At 42.3% G+C, this 22799-nt stretch overlaps 1 protein-coding gene across 1 annotated transcript in view; it reads left to right on the top strand.

The window, feature by feature from the left end:
- Nucleotides 1–22799, top strand: part of LOC132833286 (WD repeat-containing protein on Y chromosome-like) — a 69743-nt gene that overhangs the window by 6163 nt on the left and 40781 nt on the right. The window contains exons 3-6 of the mRNA XM_060851450.1: nt 4505–4581; nt 6988–7080; nt 12356–12401; nt 15209–15255. Of these exons, the coding sequence (XP_060707433.1) occupies nt 4505–4581; nt 6988–7080; nt 12356–12401; nt 15209–15255 (263 nt within the window). The remainder of the gene's footprint in view (nt 1–4504; nt 4582–6987; nt 7081–12355; nt 12402–15208; nt 15256–22799) is intronic.

Raw genomic sequence — 22799 nt, 5'->3', positions numbered from 1 at the left:
ATAACAGCTGATGAGAAAGGCACCAATAGGTGTGAAAGTTGCAAAAGATTTCTGTGTGTGGATGTGCACCAACAACAGGTACACATAAGTGTGAGTTGAGATAAGTTAAGATCATGGACAACCAGACAAATTTGTTTGCAATAATTGAAGAAGCACTTTGTTCCCAAGGTTTGTATTCACTGTAAATTAAAGGAGATGATGGCCTATTAAGGGGGGTGTGATCAGAGAACCCATCTGGTTAACAAATACCTTTGGGGAAGGTGGCAGCCATCCTTACCTGGTCAGGTCTACATGTGGCTCCAGATCCACAGTGATGTGGTTGACTCTTAACTGACCTCTGAGTAATAAGGGATGGACAGCGATGCCCACATCGCTTGAATGTGTAAATTTGAAAAAGGTCAGGCTTGTAAGAGATTGCTGCTTGACAACTGCTCAACTCATCCTGATACTGAACACTTTCTGAAAGACAATATGTTTGGCATATATTTACCATAAACGTAATATCACTGAGACAGCAAAGAATTTTAAGGTCCCAGTACTCTAAATATAAAGGTAAATTTATGAGGTGTATGCTTAATACTATGAACTGATGAATGGGAATAGCAGGATTCCAAAAACATTTTCAGTGATGGATGCCATTTGAGCTGTTGCATATGCCTGAAACCAAGAGACTAAATGCACAATTTAGTATTCTGCTAGTTTAGCTATGAGTTTTGCTTGGGGATCCTGTGGAATCCCTAACCCTAGCTGTAACTCTGACCCTAACCCAATCAAAGCACATTCCAAAGAATTTGTCCAGAAAATTGAATTTTACACTGAAGAATTCCTCTAAGCCTAGAACCTTCCAAATTTTAATTGGTCACTTCTGAGGGTTCCGATGAAATTAAGTAAAATAGTTACTCAAGGAAAGTTAGACTATTAAATACTTAGGCAGCTTTACTGAGTAACTTAATTCCTGAGTAACTATGAAACTGATTGCATACTTATCTCCAAAACCTCAAGCTGGGCCTCTGCAGACTTTGAATTGAGTTGAATTAGCTTTGTTGTCACATACTCAAATGAGTATAGTGAAAAGTTTATAAGTCGTCACTTACAGTGCCATCTGAGGTGCAATGGTACCCAGGTACAGTCCGTGCTTACAGAATAGAGACTTGAAGAAAAGTTACATTACTGTTATACACAGTATGACCATAGGTCAGAAAAAACAGGAAGCAAAGTTAAAAAGGCAAACATCATAATCTATCTCCAATAACTCTCCGCAGCAGACCAGTGCAGGAAGCTTTCTCATGGTTTGACCACTGACTGACACCATGCTCCTGCACCAGGCCACTACTCCCACTCTGCACTGGGCCACTGGTCATTACCATCTCTGTTCCGGCCACTGGTCATTAGCATCCCTGCTTCGGGCCATTGACATCCTCACTCTGGCTGATGGTGTCTCCGCCAACCCTGCTTTGGAGGCTGGGGCCGGGTGTCCAAGGCTGAGAGGAGAGAGGGAAGAAAGACTTTACACCCACCAACCCCTGGCCCGGGACCCCTTGAGACTGATCTCCTCCATCCTGATGGATTCCTCTCCTGTGCTTTGGACCCAAAAGCCCCTCATCCCCTGTGGGACTGGACCAGACTCACTGCTGTCAGACTTAACTCAATACTACTATTTTCCCCACCCAAGTCCAGCCCTGACCCATATCCCTCCCCTCCACCACCCAGTGGACCCAACAATGGAGTTGACTTGACAGTCACCCCACTCCCCTGTCAGACCTGATCCCACTCTTCACCCCTGCAGCCCTATCTGACCTGACAGCCCCACACCATCAGATCCAACTCCCTCCTACAAGATTCAACTGGACACACTATTACAGTCTGCCCCTTCTTCCCGACATTTCCCTCCAAACACAATGCTCCAGATGGATACCGTTTTCACGTCTGGAGATATCCTAAACACTCTATTACTTAACATGCCACCTAGCACCCTGGTTCTCTACCCACTTGCCACCTTATACCCTTCCTACAGCATCCCACCAGCCTGATATTCTGCTCTCTACTCATTTAGCATCCTATCCCTGGTACTCCTGTTCACCTGGCACCCTATTTACCTGATACCCTGCTTAACTGGCATCTACCCTTTCTTCGTCTGGCATTCTACTTACCTGATACCTTGCTACTCTACTCAGCCAGGAGCCTACTTATCTCGTGCCCTTGCCTCTTACCCATCTGTACCCTACCTTCCTAGCATCCCAAAATCAGGCTTAACGTATGTACTTACTGTTTGACAGGATCTTTAAATGTCAGACTGCTGACTGAAGGGTTGTATTTATCTTCATAGGAATAGAGATAGTTCCTTTAGCTTCTCAAGTCTGTGGACATTCAATATGGTCTTGGCACTTCACTGTGTTCTACTCACCCATTCTCATAACCCTGCACTCTGGTCGTCAGAAATCTATCAATCTCTCCTCTAAATGTACCCAAAGACTGAGCCTCAAAAGCCCTCAGGTAGAGAATTCCAAAGGTTAACAACACTCTGATTAAAATAATTTCTCTTCATCTCAGACCAAAGTGGAATTTCCGTTATTTTTAAATTGTGTCCTGGGTTTTAACTTCGCCAACCTTGGTAGTTTCAATTAGATCACTTCTTATTCTTTGAAACTCTAACAGGTCTGTGCATGAAAGAACTGTCAGAATGGAAGTATGGTTCTGCATTTCTGAGAGTACCCTGATTAGAATCGCCCCTCAGAAATACTGAGCTGTTCTCTATCATTTTTGAAAAAAGGAGGACCAGAATGGCAACCTGTCATTGTCTGTCCTCAGAAAGTCTGTCCTAGGACTGGTGCTTGATACAACTTGTGGCGGTAACTATATTTAATCATGATGAAAATTATATTGCTAATTTTGAAGGACAAGAAAATTATTCTGCAATTGTTAGGGTATGTAAGAGGGCTGACTTTCTCATGTTGCGCAATTTTTGGATGACTATGATATCGAAGTTAGGAATGTGAACACTGATGTTCTCATTCTCGCATCCAGATTGTGTAATTGTGGAAATAGTTTAACCTCCAGAGGAGAAGGATAACAATGATGATGACATTGATGATTTAGAAAAATGTGCAAATATGTATGAAAGTTAAGTCCATATCCTTGAGTAATGCAACTTCATGACAGAACAAGAGATAAAAGACAAAAAAAACCTGCAGATGCTGGAATCAAAGCAGGAGGCTGGGGGACCACAGCAAGCCAGGCAGCATCAGGAGGGACAGGCAGGAGGCTGGGGGACCACAGCAAGCCAGGCAGCATCAGGAGGGACAGGCAGGAGGCTGGGGGAACACAGCAAGCCAGGCAGCATCAGGAGGTGGAGAAGCCAACATTTCAGGTGTACCCCTTCTTCAGGACTGGGGGGTGGGTGTAAGGGGAGCTGCAGGTAAAGGGGGTGGGGTGGGGTTCAGGGTGGTGAGATGGGGATAGATAAACACAGATAGAGGGGAGGAATGAATCTGGTCAATGGCTAGAAGGAAGGGTCGATGAGAAAAATGGAAGGAAGGGGGTTGATTGCTGGGGAGAGTGGTCACAGGACACAGGACGCCAACTTGCAGAATGTTTCAGAAAATATCTCTGGGACACAAGCATGAAACAACCCCACCACCTTGTGGCCGAACACTTCAACTCTCCCTCCCACTATGCCAAGGGCATGCAACTACTGGGCCTCCTCCACCGCCAGATTCTAGCCACCTGACACCTGGAGGAAGAATGCCTCATCTCCTGTCTTGGGACCCTCCAACTACAAGGGATCAATATTGATTTTACCAGTTTCCTCATCTCCCCTCCCCCCACCTTATACCAGATCCAACCCTCCAATTCAGCACTACCCTCTTGAACTGTCCTACCTGTCCATCTTTCCCACCTATCCGCTCCACCCTCTGCTCTGACCTATCAGAATCAATCCCCACTTTCATCTACCTATTGCATTCCCAGCTACCTTCCCTGCAGCCCCATCCCCCTCCCATTTATCTCTCAGCCTCCTTGGGCCTCCCCCACATTCCTGATGAAGAGCTCATCCTCGAAACATCGCCTCTCCTGCTCATCGAATGCTGCCTGACCGGCTGTGCTTTTCCAGCACCACACTTTTTGACAGTAGAAGCTTTTGCTTTATTGCCAGATTTTAGCCATCATACTTAGAATCATAGAATCCCTACAGTGTGGAAGCAAGCCATTTGGCCAGTCGATTCCGTGTTTATGCTTCAAAGAGCATCCCACTCAGACCCTTGCCCCAACCCTATCCCTGTTATCCTGCATTTCCCATGTCTAATCCACCTAGCCTGCACACCACTGGACACTATATTACCTGAATAGTTTTTATTACTCTGCATTATTCTTGTCTCTTCATACTAACCAATCAATGAGGTGAATTAGCAAACCAACCAAATGAAAATATACAGCATGAAATTAATAAATGTTATTAGAAACAGACACATGTACTGATTACAGAACTGTTATGCTATTCCAGGTGCAGGAAAAAAGCAGAAAGGTCAAATGGATTACTGATTTCATCCTCATTAATCAGTACAACAAATTCCTGATTGGAACATGGTATGAACATTTCACAAATCTAAACAGAATGTATAGAATGTTTCATCTTTGTGTTAATATATCTTTCTTGTGATGCTTCCTTTAATGTACCTTCAGTACAAAAAGCTTTGTCTTTACAAATCTTTACAAATGCTCATGAGTAAAACTGGGATTTAAAAAAATTCTGTTGCTGGTTAAAGCGCAGCAGGTCAGGCAGCATCCAAGGAACACGAAATTCGACGTTTCGGGCAAAAGCCCTTCATCAGGAATGAGGATTCCTTGGATGCTGCCTGACCTGCTGTGCTTTAACCAGCAACACATTTCAGCTCTGATCTCCAGCATCTGCAGACCTCACTTTTTGCTCGAAGATTTAAAAAAAATCTGTCTCTTACTATCAAGTTGGAAAAAATAAGTAGATTACTTCAGCAAACTGCTTGTGCATATCTCTGAGCTGTCCATCAAGGATCTCATTGAGTAGACAAGTGCTAAGCCTCTTGGTGCAGAAGTTACTTGTCTTATAAGAGATGAAAATAGGGTTATACCCTCATAAATTGGTACATGGCCACTAACACTAGAATAATAATCATTTTGAGAAGTCCAGAAGTAGTGATGTAATTTTTTGATCTAATTGAAATCTTTGGTTTAAATCATTATAATCCACTGTTACGACCAATCCAACACTGAAGTTCTCAAATTAATTGTGGTTCCTGATGATTTACCTCAAAGTTTCTGTTTGGGAAGGAGCTAACTGGCTCTGCTTGGTTATTCGCTGGCCCTATAGGACAAGCCAAACAGAGAACAGACAGGGAATTCCTAGAGGCATGGCACTCATCCACAGATTCAATCAATAAGCACATCGACCTAGACCCAATATACCGACCACTGCAGCGGACAGCTGAAACTGACAACCGGAAGCGGCAGATTCAGACCACTACAAATGCCGGAGGAAAGATCACCAGAAGCGCTTCACAGGAGGATCCCAAGCACTGAGGATGTCACCTAGACAGGGGACGGAACGTCTGCAACACAAATTCCCAGCTCGGCGAATAGAACCACAACGACACAGAATAGATTACAAGCACAGCCCACCGAGACAGTGTAATGATAATAAAAACCAAAAGGGAAAGGCCCAGCTGTGAACCACAAAGACAATGACCTCTCAGCTCTGGAGCTGTTCTGGAGCTTGACTTAAACGGAACTGCATTTCTATCCATGACAGTGTGGTATGTGGTAGGTGAGTAAGATGGTAGTTACGTTGATGAATGCTTAAGCTATGTATGCTGGGGGAGGGATATGCAAAATGAGAGGGCATGTCGGGGCTTAATTGTAGACTCTAGGGGTGAGTCTTGGGATGGGGTGTTACATCATGATTGTGGAGGAATTGGGGGCTAGATGAGGTGGATGTTCATGTCTGTTGGCAGGGTTTCTGAGATTCAAGGTGACAGGGATATAGGTCAGGGGTGGAGGGTGGTGGGTTGCCTGGAGGTCAGGAGGTAATTGGATTGAAAGTGGAGGAGTCATGGGAATTGTGATCATTGGTTTTGGTCTTTCGGGTCCATGGAGTGCAGTTTAGGTTGTCGGGGGGATGGTGGTGGGGGGTGAGGGGGGTGGAGGGGTTTGGTTGGGGGGAGCCGTTGGGTTGGTGCATTAGTAAGTGGCAGAGTAGATGCTCATTGCTGAGTCAATTGCTAGTTGAATGGTTAGCCAGCATGAATAAATTTTAAATGCTCTTCTCAAACTTTAACCCAAAGTTGGGGACATTTTCAGATGGCAGCTGACTTTGAGGTAATTGCCCGTTACAAGTTTCAATATCGTAGCCGGTTCTCACAGAGTCAATTGCCTCAGGATTTCTGCGTGGTCCAACATATATCTCCTGTCTGTACTTGAGCAATGTACTTCCAACTACAAAATCTGGGCCATTGAGTCTGGAGATACACTTGAATGGAAAGGCCAAGGTTCTTCAGATATTGGCTTCTTGCTTCACTTCAGAGCTGGTGGGGAATCACAAAATGCCTGAGAGAAATCCAAGACAGCTAACTATTATTTGGACAGGACCACAATTCAATTGGTATCCAGCATTAGTAGAGGAGGCTGGATAAGGAGAGAAGTATTATCATATGGTGGAGAAGGAGTTTCTGCTCCTTCCAGTTTCCACATTCAAGATAGTGATTTAATTTAATTTTGCTTTAGTTTCATTTTTTTCTCTAAGGTAAGCGCTGACTTAAAGTGGAGAAGTTTAAGATAAGAACTACAACATCAATAAAATATATAATTGAAAAGTAAAACAAATCATAATAAACTGTAGTAGATTAATAATAATCAATTTCTTTGAACTGTATGGTAATTAGTAGCCATTTTATCCTGAATACTTTACTTCTAAGAATATTAATAATTAAAAATTTAAAGCAGGTTATATTTTCTTCCTAGTGATAGAGAAATCCGTCTGTATGAATTGTCCAATTTTGAACCATATTGTCAAATAATTGGCCTTCAGTCTGTGCCTCTTCGACTAGACTACAGGTAATATTATTTATTGCTACTTAATATAAATGTAGATATGGATTTGCTCAATTTATTCCATTCTTTACAGGCTACCATCACAGTGATTGCAAATCTCATTAAATCCTAAAATAGTATGAGTAGAGTCAAAGAGATGTACAGCATGGAAACAGGCCCTTTTGGTCCAACTTGTCCATGCCGACCAGATATCCTAAATTAATCTAGTCCCATTGGCTGGCATTTGGTCCATATCCATCTAAATATTTCCTATTCATATACCCATCCAGATGCCTTTTAAATGTTGGAATTGTACCAGCCTCTACCACTTCCTCTAGCAGTTCATTCCATGCATGTACCATCCTCTGTGTGAAAAAGTTACCTCTTAGGTCCCTTTTAAATCTTTCCCCCTCACTTTAAACCTATGCCCTCTAGTTCTGGACCTGGGGAAAAAACCTTAGCTTTTCACGCTATTCATGCCCCTTGTGATTTTATAAACCTCTATGAGGTCATCCCTCAGCCTTCAACACTGCAGGGAAGATGGCCTCAGTCTATTCAGCCTCTTCATATAGCTCAAACCCTCCAAACCTGGCAACATTCTTGTAATTTTTTTCTGCACCTCTTCAAGTTTAGCAACATCTTTTATAAAGCAGGGAGACCAGAATTGAGTGCAGTATTCCAAAAGTGGTCTAACTAATGTCCTGTACAGCTACAACATGACCTGTCAACTCCTACGTTTAATGGGAGACAGTGAGGTTTGCAGATGCTGGAGATCAGAGTTGAGAGTGTGTTGCTGGAAAAGCGCAGCAGGTCAGGTAGCATCCAAGTCATTCCTCATGAAGGGCTCCGGCTCAAAACATCGATTTTCCTACGCTTGGACGCTGCCTAACCTGGTGGACTTTTCCAGCAACACACTCTCAACTACTGCGTTTAATGCACTGAACAATAAAAGCAAATCAACTGCCTTCTCCACCACTCTGTCTACCTGGGACTCCACAAGGAACTGTGAAGATCATAAGACATGGCAGAAATTTGGCCGTTCAGCCCATTGAGTCTGCTCTGCCATTCAATCACAATAGATAAGTTTCTCAACCCCTTTTTCCCACATAATCCCCATAACCTTTGATCCGCTTGGCAATCAAGAACTTACCTATCTCTGTTTTAACTATACTCAATAACCTGGGCTCTACAACCGTCTGTGGCAATGAATTCCGCAGATTCACCACTCTCTGGCTAAGAAGTTTCTCCTTATCTCCATTCTAAAAGGTTTTCCCTTTACACTAAGGCTGTGTCCTCGGGTCCTCATCAATGGAAACCTCTTCCGAATGTCCACTCATCCAGGCCAGTATTATGAAGCTGCACTCCAAGGTCTCTTTGTTCAGCAACACTCCTCAGGAACTTAGCATTAAGTGATTTGCCCTATCAAAATATAGTATCTCACATTCATCTGGATTAAACTTCAGCTGCTACTCCTCGGCCAATTGGCCCATCTCTTTAAAGTCCCATTGTACTCTGAGGTAACCTTCTTTGCTGTCCACTGCACCACCTATTTTGCTGATATCTGCAAATTTACTAACAATACCTCCCATAATGACATCCAGATCATTTATATAAATGACAGGCCTGCAGTCTGAAAAGCAACTCTCCACCACCAGCCTCTGCCTCCTACCTGCTAGCCAATTTTGTATCAAAATGGCTAGTTCTCCCTGTATTCTGTTTGATCTAACCTTGTTAACCAGTCAAACCATGTGTACCTTATTGAACACCTTACAATGTCCACCAGTTTGGCTTCATCAATCTTCGCCATTTCTTTAAAAAGTTCATTCAAGTTAGTGAGATACCATTTCCTATCCACAAAGCCACGTTCAGTCCTTACCTTTCCAAATACATGTAAATCCTGTCCCTCAGAATCCCTTCCAACAACTTGCCCACCACTGATGTTAGGCTCATCGGCCTATAGTTCCCCGGCTTTTCCTTAACCAGTTTCCTTAAATATTGGCACCACGTTAGCCAACCTCCAGTTTTCTGCACCTCACCTGTGGCTATTGATGATACCAATATCTCAGCAAGATCCCCACCAATCACCTCCCTAGCTTCTCACAAAGTTCTAGGGTACACCCGATCCGATCCCAGGGATTTATCCACCTTTATGCATTTTAAGATGTTCAGCACGTTCTCCTCTATATTATGGTCACTTTTCAAGATATCGCGATTTATTTACCCAAGTTCTCTCACTTCCATATCCTTCTCCACAATAAACACTGATGCAAAATAGTCTTAGTATCTCACCCATCTCCTGCTGTTCCACGTATAGGTAGCTCTGTTGATCTTTAAGGGACCCTATTCTCTCCCTAGTTACTCTTTTGTCCTTAATGAAGTAATATTCAGATTTTTAGGGAACGAACTGTGTCAGAAGGGTAACAAAATATGATGGTTTATATTGGTACTGTACTCTGAAAATAACCATAAAAGCACAACACAAATATTATAAACAGATAATTAAATCAAATGTTAAATATGCTCTGTTCTGCTTTAAGAAATATTTGAAGGTCACCACTAACTTCTCACATGTACAGTCATGTCTTATGAGTGATGCTCATGTGAGAACACAGAACAGAACACAGAATGTTACAATACAGGCCCTTCGGCCCTCAACAACCGCTTGCATTTATATAACACCCTAAATAAAATACAGCAAGGTGCTCCACAGGAGTGATATTAAAAATAATTGAAACAAAGCCAAATAATGTATTTGGACGGGGAATCAAGACTTTGGTTTCACTATGGAGGATAGTCAACATGGCTTTGTGCATGGGGAATCATCTCACTAATTTTGTTGACTTTTTTGAAGAAGTAACAAAGAGAATTGATGAGGGCAGAACAGTGAATGCGATCTGTAGGACTTCAGTAAGACATTTGACAAAGTTCCTGATGGTACACTGGTTAGCAAGGTTAGATCACATGGAATACAGGGAGAAATTTGAATACAAAACTGGCTCAGAGGTAGAAGACAGGGTGGTGGTGGAGGATTGCCTTTCAGACTGAAGGCCTGTGATCAGTGGTTTACCACAAGCATTGGTGCTGGGTCCACTGCTTTTTGTCACTCATATAAATGATTTGGATGTGAAGGGAGGAGGTATAGTTAGTAAGTTTGCAGATTACACCAAAATTGGAGGTGTAGTGGACAGCAAAGAAGGTTAGAGCTGAAAATGTGTCGCTGGAAACGCGCAGCAGGTCAGGCAGCATTCAAGGAGCAGGAGAATCGGCGTTTCAGGCATGAGCCTTTCTTCAGGAGTGAGGAAGGTTTGCCAAGCAGGCTAAGATAAAAGGTAGGGAGGAGGGACTTGGAGGAGGGGCGTTGGAAATGCGATAGGTGGAAGGAGGTTAAGGTGAGGGTGATAGGCCAGAATGGGGGTGGGGGCGGAGAGGTCAGGAAGAAGATTGCAGATTAGGAAGGTTGGGGTTGGGGTTGAGTTCGAGGGTTGGGATTGAGACAAGGTGGGGGGAGGGGAAATGAGGAAACTGGAGAAATCTGAGTTCATCCCTTGTGGTTGGATGGTTCCTAGGGGGAAGGTGAGGTGCTCTTCCTCCAACTGTTGTGTTGCTATGGTCTGACGATGGAGGAGTCCAAGGATCTGCATGTCCTTGGTGGAGTGGGAGGGGGAGTTGAAGTGTTGAGCCATGGGGTGGTTGGTTTGGTTGGTCCGGGTGTCTCAGAGGTGTTCTCTGAAACGTTCCGCAAGTAGGCGGCCTGTCTCCCCGATATAGAGGAGGCCACATTGGGTGCAGTGGATGCAGTAAATGATGTGTGTGGAGGTGCAGATGAATTTGTGGCAGATATGGAAGGATCCCTTGGGGCCTTGGAGGGAAGTAAGAGGGGACGTGTGGGCGCAAGTTTTGCATTTCTTGCGGATGCAGGGGAAGGTGCCGGGAGTGGAAGTTGGGTTGGTGGGGGGTGTGGACCTGACGAGGGAGTCATGGTCTTTTCGGAATGCTGATAGGGGAGGGGAGGGGAGGGAAATACATCTCTGATGGTGGGGTCCGTTTGGAGGTGTCGGAAATGACGACGGATGATATGATGTATATGGAGATTGGTGAGGTGGTAGGTGAGGACCAGTGGGGTTCTGTCCTGGTGGCGATTTGAGAGGTGGAGCTCAAGGGCGAAGGAGCGGGAAGTGGAGGAGATGCGGTGGAGAGCATCGTCGATCACGTCTGGGGGGAAATTGCGGTCTTTGAAGAAGGAGGCCATCTGTTTTGTTCGGTATTGGAACTGGTCCTCCTGGGATCAGATGTGGCGGAGACGAAGGAATTGGGAATATGGGATGGCGTTTTTACAGGGGTCAGGGTGGGAGGAGGTGTAGTCTATGTAGCTGTGGGAGTCGGTCGGTTTATAGTAAATGTCCGTGTTGATTTGGTCGCCCGAGATAGAAATGGAGAGGTCTAGGAAGGGGAGGGAGGAGTCTGAGACGGTCCAGGTAAATTTGAGGTCGGGATGGAAGGTGTTGGTAAAGTGGATGAACTGTTCAATCTCGTCGTGGGAGCACGAGGCAGCACCGATACAGTCATCGATGTAGTGGAGGAAAAGGTGGGGGGTGGTGCCAGTGTAGCTGCGGAAGATGGACTGTTACACATATCCTATGAAGAGGCAGGCATAGCTGGGGCCCATGCGGGTGCCCATGGCTACTTGTTTGGTTTACAGGAAGTGGGAGGATTGGAAAGAGAAGTTGTTCAGAGTGAGGACCAGTTCAGTCAGTCAAAGGAGGGTGTCAGTGGAAGGGTACGGGTTGGTATGGTGGGAAAGGAAGAAGGGTTAAAGGAAAAAGGAGGGTTTTGAGTCCCTTCGTGATGGAGGATGGAGGTGTACAGGGACTGGATGTCCATGCTGAAGATAAGGCATTAGGGACCGGGGAAGCGAAACTCATGGAGGAGGTGGAGGGTGTGGGTGGTGTCCCGAACGTTCTTGGACTAAGGGGGACAGGACTATGTCGAGGTATGCAGAGATGAGTTCGATGGGGCAGGAGCAGGCTGATACAATGGGTCAGCTGGTGCAGTCAAACATCTTCCATCTGATTTAGCATAATACTTCTCTAGAACTGAAATGCCTGTAGAGCACTTTTAACAAGGATTAATTGCAAAGAACATTCAGACCTGATCTTATAAAAAATATCAGATGTTGGTTCTCTTTTGAAACCAACAGCTGTTTAAAGCCCAAAGCTCACAGTTCACAGCTGCAAACCAAATAATGAAACAAAATAATGAAAAATCAGACAGGCTTCTAACAATATGTTGCTTTCTTTAGTTCCACAGGCAATGATGAAAGTGTGATTCTCTATGGTGATGATCAGGTATGTCTTTAACATTTAAATATTTCAAGTTTTGCTTTTGAAGATTTATTTTTCATTATCCAATATTTCAAATGCAGTGTTTGTTATGATCAGTTGAGTTGATCAAACGCAATGGGGCCAAAACCTTGTTCTGCATTAGTGGCATAATATGTTAGAGATTTCCACTTCTGACCGTACTGAAGTATTTGGGGTCAGGATAGGACCACAATAATATTGGCAAGGCTTGCTTATAAGGCTCTATGGAAAAGAAGAGGCATGCAAAATAAAATGCTATATGGCTGATGCTGGTTCTAGGAAATAAGACTAATTGGTCTGTCCTTTACAGCAAATTATATCAAGAAAGTAGCATATCTATAGTGCTGTATTTTTCCAAGCTGTGATTACAACCTGGAAATCCTGTTGAGCTCCATTTCTAATGCTGACATGTCCTGTGTGCCAATCTCAAATTGGCATATCGATCAATGAACAGTAGAGAGACAGGGCTCAGGGAATTCTGTACTGAATTTGTTCCTCTTGATTGCACCTACTTCTCACATTATCTGAGATAGATGGACACCCTCCCAAACACCATCACAAATTGAAAAGCAGTGAGATTTTGTGTGAGTGCTCATTTCCAGACTCTAACAGCATTCCCATTACCTTTAGGCCTCCTAATTTCAACCTGAGTCTCAGGATACTAATGGAGCCAAGCATTTTTGGCCCCAGACTTTTTATGGATGCAAATAGTTTTGTTTTATTTAATCATGTAAATATAGAAAATCTTTCTGCAAGATACTTCACTTATAACATTTTGAAAATTTATGTCTTTACACTTTTCCAATTTTCTGTTCTTGCCTTTGCTAAGCCTAAAAATGGCAATTCTTGTTGAGACGCACTTATAGGATTCCAGCAGGGTTTTTTCCTCTGTAATCGATGACAGTTCATTATTGGTCATTTGATCACCGTTAAAATATTTGATTATGAGGACATCACCAAGCTATTAATGTCCTCAATGTAATATACGAAGCATAGTAATGCTCATCCATATTGAAATAATAGTGAAAGGGGCAGGAATCGTATTGCTTTTTTTGACAATTTTCTGTTTTGGAATATTATGACATCATGGAGGTCCAGTAGGTAGGAGCTCTTAAAGGGACAGTGAAGTTTTGCCTGGATTTCAATTGTTTTTTAGTTTATTAGGTAGGTTGGTAGTTGGTGGCAGATGAACTGGGTAGAAACCATCATTAGAAGTGGAAGTTGCAAAACATCAACAGGACAAAATAGTCCAGCAATTTGTTGGAACCATGCCTGCTTTTCAGTGAACCGAATGCCTAAATGCACAGTGTGTCAAGCTGAGTACATGTAAACATTCCATGTTGGAAGTGTGTTGTTTATTATACCATTAAAGGCTTCTTTAGGATTCACTCCTTGGCCTGTGTAAATAAGACTCAAACATCAACGTCAGAGTCTCTTCAAAAAATATGCTAGTAACCAATCACAGCATACAACTGGCCTATTGCTCTGCATTCTCAGTTGTTTGGTGGCTAAGCCTGAAAGGGACTGCTGAAGAAAAGTCATCTAGAAAGGTAAATTTCAGATATTTTTCTTACCTTGTTGTGGAACTGGCAAGAGGAGGGGTTCCATATTGCTTTCACCACTATCGTTTGAGATTACTGGGAGCAGAACACTCAGTCATTTCTTGTCACATGGAGCAAATCAAGTTGGCTGAAGATTGGCATCTATATGGTCTAAGAAGGTCTCAGGTGGAAGCCAAGAAGAAACATTTTCTCAGTTGACTAAACAGGTGAAAATGTATTTACATCAGATTTGGCAGATCTGTAGAGCTTTGACATGATTTATTGATGATAAGATCATTTTGATCTGCATGTGGTATGCTATCTCTGCTACTTGACATGCGTATTGGTCTATGCTGGAACTTCACCACATTGGTACCTCATTTTTAGATACATCTGGAGTTGTACCTGACATGTTTTTCTATACTCCTCAGTGATCCAGAATTAGCTATCTAACTTAATGGTGATAGAGCAACAAAGAATTTCCAGGCCATAAGTTTACAGATTATGGTGAGATGTAATTTTACTCCTAATTGTAAACCTCATGCATGCAAGCATGCATGAATTGCCAGATCTGATCTTTATCTGTCTCACTTAGCGCAATGATTGTGCCATGTGACACAATTCTGAAAACAAGAACTTGACTCCATACGATCTGTGTGACGATTGCTCTTAGCAAAACTGTCATGTTGGGATGCATCTACGGCAAGTAGATACAAGTGACAATCATTGCAAGGACTGTGGTCATGTTGGCTATTCCCTTGTTTGAGTTTTCTCCTCTCACCTGCTGAAAGCTCAGCCTGACAACACTATGATTCAGATTTTGGCCAGCTCAATTCGGAAGAGTGTTCACTCTTGGTGACAAACACTGAAGTTTCCTATCTGGAGGACATTTATGCTTTATTACCTCATCCAAGTGATGTTCAGCATGGAAGAGTACTGATTCATCAGCTGAGGGAAGGTAGTCATTGGTAATCATTGGATTCATGCTCTGTGTCTAAATTGAAACTACAAGCCTTCAGTGGGTTTGGAGATAATGGTGAGGGTTCCTTTAAACTGTTTAACCTTAAACAGAGCAGCAAGTCCTGTGTTTTAAGATTTTGTGCTAAATTGTTCAATTTTCAAGAAAATGAACTCTATTTTGACTATTGCAATCTGTGAAATCTATTATAAAATTGTTATTTATGATTGGTACTTATAGCGTGTGATAGAAGGCTAGTGTGTTACAAGAAATATAAAATCTATTTTTCACAGGGATGTGTCAATATCTTGCTCATGTCAATGATGGGGGAAAGCCTGAGGTAAGTGAAACAATTTGTTATCAGAAACAATAGGCTGAATTTTCCCATATTTTTGCTAAGCGTAAATTTCAGGGAGTTTCATGGAAGGGTTTCCTTTGTGCACTTTGGTGGCTTTTCTCACATAATTCTCCACTGCTTGCTTTATTAAGTATGTTTCTCATATTTATAATACCATTGCCAGGCAATTTTTTGCTCAGTAGAGGTGGAAGTGGTTGCTAGTATTGGGACCTTCTGGCGTTCAAACTGTGGGCACCATGTTTAAATGCCACTTGTGTACCACTTCAAATGTTGCATGCCAGGAACTTCCCTTTGTGTATTGGTGTACAATTTGAATTCAGCTCTTTTGTCCATATTTTCATCAGAGCTGAGTTAAGGTCTGGATGTGTGGCACCCTTATGGAACCCAAATGGAGTCATGGTAAGCAGGTTATTATAGAGTAATTGCTGTTTAGTGGCACCTTCTATCATTTTGATGATTGACAGTAGACTGATTGGCTGATAATAAATGTATTTGATCTGTTCCACCTTCCATGGAGAGACACTTGCCAAATAGAATCATAGAGATGTACAGCATGGAAACAGACCCTTTGGTCCAACCCGTCCATGCTGCCCAGATATCCCAACCCAATCTAGTCCCACCTGCCAGCACCTGGCCCATATCCCTCCAAACCCTTCCTATTCATATACTCATCCAAATGCCTCTTAAATGTTGTAATTGTACCAGCCTCCACCACATCCTCTGGCAGCTCATTCCATACTGCGTGAAAAAATTGCCCCTTAGGTCTCTTTTATATCTTTCCCCTCTCATCCTAAACCTACGTCCTCTAGTTCTGGACTCCCCCAGCCCAGGGAAAAGACTTTGTCTATTTATCCTATCCATGCCCCTCATGACTTTTGTAAACCTCTATAAGGTCACCCCTCAGCCTCCAACGCTCCAGGCACAGCAGCCCCAGCCTGTTTGGCCTCTCCCTTTAGCTCAAATCCTCCAACCATGGCAACATCCTTGTAAATCTTTTCTGAACCCTTTCAAGTTTCACAACGTCTTTCCGATAGGAAGGAGACCAGAATTGCATGCAACATTCCAACAGTGGCCTAACCAATGTCCTGTACAGCCGCAACATGACCTCCCAACTCCTGTACTCAATTCTCTGACCAATAAAAGAAAGCATACCAAACACCTTCTTCACTATCTTACCTACCTGTGACTCCACTTTCAAGGAGCTATGAAGCTGTACTCCAAGGTCTCTTTGTTCAGCTCCACTCCCTAGGACCTTACCATTAAGTGTATAAGTCCTGCTAAGATTTGCTTTCCCAAAATGCAGCACCTCACATTTTTCTGAATTAAACTCCATCTGCCACTTCTCAGCCCATTGGCCCATCTGGTTGAGATCTGAGGTAAGCCTCTTTGCTGTCCACTACACCTCCAATTTTGGTGTCATCTGCAAACTTATTAACTGTTTACCTCTTATGCTTGCATCCAAATCATTTATGTAAATGACAAAAAGTAGATGTTCCATGTTTTTTGGTGGTTGCTAATGTTGCAATTATTGGCTTGAAATGTGTGGTTGGTTTGGAGCACAGGTCTTCAGTGTGAAAGTCAGGGTATTATCGGATCCATAGAAGAAGGCTATTTGGCTCATGGTGTCTGTGATGGCTCTCTGCTAAACTAGCTCACACAGTCCGAATCTCCACTTTTTGCCTGTAGCCATGCAATTTTTTTCTCTTGAGATGATAATCCAAATTTTTTGTAGGCCTCAATTGAATCAGCCTCGACCACAATCTCAGGTAGCTACTAATCTCTCTCACCTTTTCTAAAGAGAGTTTTACTTTTGTTATTTTACATTTTGTGCAAACTGTTTCTGCTCCAAGAGACATTGGACTGGATTTTCATATAGTCAGGAAGACTCCACTGGACCTTTTGAAAATGAGATGTGGGACTGGATTTGGAAATCTTGTCCCTCTTTCTTATTGTGTACAGTTCTGGAATCCACATTATAGGCCGGATGTGGTTACATTAGAGAGGTTGCATTAGAGATTTTGCCTAGTCTGGAGGTTCTTAGCTATGAAGAGAGATTGGACAGACCAGTGTTGGTTTCTGTGGAGCAGAGGAAACTAAAAGGGATGGGGAGGTAGTAGTGGACATCGGACATGATTGACATACATTTCTACGGGGTAGACCATTTAGGACAGAGATGAGGAGAAACTTCTTCACCCAGAGAGTGGTAGCTGTGTGGAATGCTCTGCCCCAGAAGGCAGTGGAGGCCCAGTCTCTGGATTCATTTAAGAAAGAGTTGGATAGAGCTCTCAAAGATAGTGGAATCAAGGGTTATGGAGATAAAGCAGGAAGAGGATACTAATTAGGAATGATCAGCCATGATCATATTGAATGGCAGTGCAGGCTCGAAGGGCTGAATGGCCTACTCCTGCACCTATTGTCTATTGTCTATTTCCTTTGAAAAAAGGATCATTGACCAGGAGGCATAGATTCAACATGACAAGCAGGAGATTTAGAGGGGATGTGAGGAAAACACTTTCACCCAGAGGGTGTTGGAAATCTGGAACTCACTGCCTGTAATGATGTAGAGGCAGAAATCCTCACAACATTGACAGTGTATTTAGTTGGGCACTTGTGATGCCTAGGCATACAAGGCTTTGGACCAAATGCTGATAAAGGGGATTGGAACACTTGAGTGGTTGTTTTGATCAGTGCAGACTCAATTGGCCAAAGGGCCTTTTTCTGTGCTGTAGATCTCTATAACTCTGTAATTAGAAAGGACATGGCTGACAGAGGCAAATTGGCAATCTGTTTCGCCAACAGATACTTGGAGATCCTGGTGGTTGCCAACAGGTGTTAGGAGAGCCTGGTGGGTGTGGTGGTGGAGAAGAGGACCATCCTCTTTTCACAGGGTCACAAGTGGAGACTATGGCATCAGACACTGCCCAGTGTAGTCAGAGATAGCAACCTGGGTCAGTCAGGTGTCATCATTCTGAATGAAAGCACAGTAATGCCACAGGTGAATCAACTTCTGCACTCTATAAGTGTATGTCCTCCCAACCTTTCTCTCTCTCACGTTCACTCTAATTCTTCTATGGCACCTGTCTTCTACCAAGATACATGGTCTATCATTTTCACTATTGCATGCAGAATCTTTCCTCAGTGACTATAACACATGTGAAATTACTAACCCTTCCTGCGTTCAGCTCTTCAGTAAATTGATAATGCAAGGATAACCAGAGAGCAGACAAGAATTCCTTCCTATAGCTTTGGCAGCCACAATCCTTCTGACAAAAAACACTGATCAAAAATCAGTTCAAAGTCTGATCTTTTTTTTTACAGTATATTCTTTGTGAAGCTAATTTGTATATGTTAGCATTCAAACAAACACCTCTCTGGAGTTAAAACATCTGTAGAGTATTTGTTACAAGAATCAACTTGCAATTAACCATTTTAGATTGTTATGTAATGTGTAATGAGGTAGGATTAATAAAATATCTCAGAGGTGATGATCCTCTAGCAGTGGCGATTATAATATAGTAGAATTTCAGTTCCATGTGATAGGGACCAATATGGGTCTCAAACCAGTATTCACAGCTTAAGTAAGAACAATCACAGGTTATACATAATGTGTTGTCTAAAACAAGCTGGGAAAAAAAGTCAGTGAATGAGCAGTGGCAGTCATTTAAGCAAATATTCACAGTGCTCAGCAAAAATTCATTCCAATCAAAAAGGACTCAATGAGGAGGATGAATCATCCAAGGGTAACAAGGGAGTATCCGACCAAAAGCTAAGTCACACAAAGTGGCAAAAAAATTAGTTGTAGACCAGAGGATTGGTATTTTTAAAGGATCCAGCACTAAATGTCTAAAAAGTGATTAAAAAGGGAGAAAATTGATTATGAAAATAAATTGGCAAGAAATATATAAACAAACAGTGTGAGCTGCTGCAGGTATATAAAAGCAAAGGGAATAGCTACAATAACCCATGGAGAACGCAACTGGGGAATTGATAATAGGAAACAGGGTAATTGCAGGTAATTGAATCCAATATTTTGCATTGATCGTAATTGGGGAGCATCCCAAAGATGTCAGATAAGAAAGGCTCTAGTGAAAGTAAAGACCATACAACGGCCTCTATCACAAAGGATAAAGTATTTGATAAACTTATGAGACTAAAAGCAGACAAGTTGTCAGGATCTAATGGCAGTAACCAAGGGTTTTCAATAAAGTAGCTGCAGGGATATTGGAGACACTTATCAAAATATTCTGTAATTTACTGAATTCCAGGAAGCTGCCAATGGATTGGAAAACTGCTAATATAATGTCCCTGTTCAAGAAGAGAAGGAAACAGAAAGGAAGAAACTTTTGGCCAGGAAGCCGAACATATGTTCTTGGGAAAGTGTTAAGAATCAGTTATTAAGGAAGAAATAGCAGGCCATGTAAAAGGCTTAATGCAATCAAAGTCAACATTGTTTTTTGAAAGGGAAATCATATTTGACAAACTCGCTAGAGTTCTTTGGGGATATAGCAAATGGTTGATAAAGGGGAACGAGTATATATAGTGTGTTTGGATTTTCAGAAGGTATTCAATAAGGTGCCAACTTAAAGGTTATTGAACAAAATAGGAGCTCGTGGTATTAAATGGATTAAGGATTAATTGACATATAGAAGACCATGAATTTGGATTAATGGTTCTTTTTCAGGTTGCAAAGATATAACTAGTGCTCTGTCTCAAGGATCATTTCTATGTCCTCTTTTGTTTACTGTCTATATTACTGATGTGCAGGAGGGGCCAGAATGTAATGCATCCAAATTTGTTGATGATACAAAAATAGGTAGGAGGACATGAAGTGATGAGAACATAAGGAATCTGCAATGGGATATAGTTTGGTTGAAATGAGTGGGCACAACCTTGATAGATATAGGAAAATGCATGTGTTTGTGCATTTTGGTTAGAAGAATCAAAAGGCAGACTGTTATTTAAATGGAGAGAGACTATAAAACATACAACACAGAGGAGTCTGGATGTTCTTGTATATGAAATATAAAAAGCCAAGATGCAGGTGTAGCAATAAGATGACAAATGCAATTTTGACCTTTACTGCTAGACATTGGTGCCTAAAAACTGGGAAGTCTTGTCACACTGCATAGGGTGCTGGTGAGATCACACCTATGGTACTGCATACACTGTTGGTCTACTTATTTAAGGAAGGATATACTGGCATTGGAGACTGTTCAAAAGAGATTCATGAAGGTGATTCTTGGGATGATGTTATTTTATGCAGAATGCCTAAACAGGTCAGGCCATTATTCATTAGAATTTAGAAGAATGAGGGATGATCTTATGATATGCTCAAGATTCTGAGAAGAGTTTCCAGTAGTAGGAGAGTCTCAAACTAGGGGCATAATTGCTGAATAAAGGGACACTCATAAAACTGAGATGCAAAGGAATGTTTTCTCCTAGAGGGTAGCGACTGTCTAAAATTTTAACCCTGGAGAGTTGAGGCGTCTGGATCACTGAAAGCGTTTAAAGAAAAGGTAAATAAGTTTTTGAAATTTCAGGGAGTCGACAACCATGCTGAGCTGGCACAAAAGAGGAGTTATGGCTAGGAACATTTCAGGCATGATCTTGTTGAATAGCAGGGAAGCTTAGATGGGCTGAATATCCTACTGTTGCTCTTGTTTGTTCTTGCTCTATGTTCAATGTCCTTATTTTTCCCCTTGGAAGATTACTGCCACCTTCTCAGCTCTTCAGTGCTCATCACATCCCCTTGTCACCTGTTCATATTACAAGCATTTTGGGATTATATAATACAGTCTGGGATGTATTGAAAGCCTGCCCTAATTTCCCACCAAGATTGATTCAAGCATCAGAACTTCATTTTGAGGAGGTCTGTAATCTCATGGAGGAATGTGTTGTATCTAAACTCAGCCTCAGTCAGGGGCTTCTGTCATGTAGTCATCACAGAGGGTACACCTCAGTTCCTAGAGCCATCCCTGTGAGGCATCCAGCTGTTGGGATTAAGTAAGATTAATCTTCATTGTGGAGCACACTATAATCATCCTAAAGATGTCAGATAAGAAAGGCTTTAGTGAAAGTAAAGAGCATGCAACAACCTCTATCACAAGGGACAAAGTATTTGACAAACTTAAGAGGCTAAAAGCAGAGTTATCGGAAATCTGCTATGGCAGGATCCATTGGTGATGGTTCCATTGATTCAAGTGGTATTATCAGAAATAAAAGAGCTTCTTAGCAGTGTGACTGGTTAGCAGTTCAGTACACGTAAATGATACTTCATGATATCACTTAATATAGTCGGACATTGATATCTGCAACGAGGAGGAGCAGGGGTATCTCTAAATGGAATTCAGACATGTTAGACCATATTTAGATATATGTAGCTCAATCCAGATCACGTAATTGTAGTAGAAAATTAAAGTATGATGAGACTAATGAAAACATGCCCCACAACCTCCAACTACTGCAGCACCTAAGAAAAACAGTGTCTCAAATAAAAGTAAGATCTGAAGTCCTTAGAGTTCAATATGACAGAAAAGCAGATCCGTACCGTTGTGTAGCCTGTGAGACATTTGGGATGTGTTTGGGAATTGTGGTTCAAAGGTGAGACTTTAAAGGTTGCATGTGGGGTTTCTGCTTCACAGAGATTACTAGGATTCATTTGTAATTTCAGTGACATAATTAGGATTGCTTGTGGCCAGAATGCTAATCTGCTTAGTTTGTCAATTAATCATGTGCCCATGCAGAGTTTTGTGATTGCAGAAGTCTTTCACCTTAAATCTGAATGTCTGATTAATACAATTTCCCCTTGAAGGGTCAATTGGATCTCACTCCCATAGTCAAAATAAACATACACTGCCCAATCGGGGTATGCTGGCAACCATTTTTCATATTTATCATGCAGTTGAGATCTGATTGAAGATGGAGAACTTTCCAGATGATACTCAAAAAAGTGAGTTGCAGACTCAGCATATTATTCCAGGTCCCCCCACTCATAAGCCCCACTAACATTCCTCTTCCTTTCTGCACTGTCAACCATGTTAGCTTTGAGCCTCCCTACTTTCCTACCCAGCCATTTTATTTAATTATTCATTTCTCCATTATTATGCATTGGGTCCTAGGACCGCTGCATAGCCATACCCAATATAGTGGTCTACTGTGCACTCCCATCAAAACTAATGCACTAGTGATTGTTGATGGCCCTTCCCTTCTGAAATAGTCCATGCCCACCCATGCTATAGTGACTCCTATTCTTACATCTAGATTGATTGATTGATTGTTCCCTCTGCATTCCAGCAAAATAGCTCCAAACTCCACACTCGACTTACCTAATTTCCCCAAACAGCGCTGTTCTCCAATAGGTCCCCTTCATGTTTACTGCTCAGAAACTTTAGGACTGACCCGGGTCCACATCCCAGCTCAACTTGAAGGATAGTCCTGACTGAGGATGCTCTAGCCCCTGACTGATTTGTATGCAGCTTCCTGTCTGAATTTCAGGTAATCTTGGTTTGGTTGGATTTGACCTGAAG

The sequence above is a fragment of the Hemiscyllium ocellatum genome, chromosome 36 (assembly GCF_020745735.1).
Source record: "Hemiscyllium ocellatum isolate sHemOce1 chromosome 36, sHemOce1.pat.X.cur, whole genome shotgun sequence".
In the NCBI taxonomy this organism is placed as follows: Eukaryota; Metazoa; Chordata; class Chondrichthyes; order Orectolobiformes; family Hemiscylliidae; genus Hemiscyllium; species Hemiscyllium ocellatum.
Note: the sequence above shows the minus strand (reverse complement) of the source record. Positions and strands in the feature narration are given on the sequence as shown.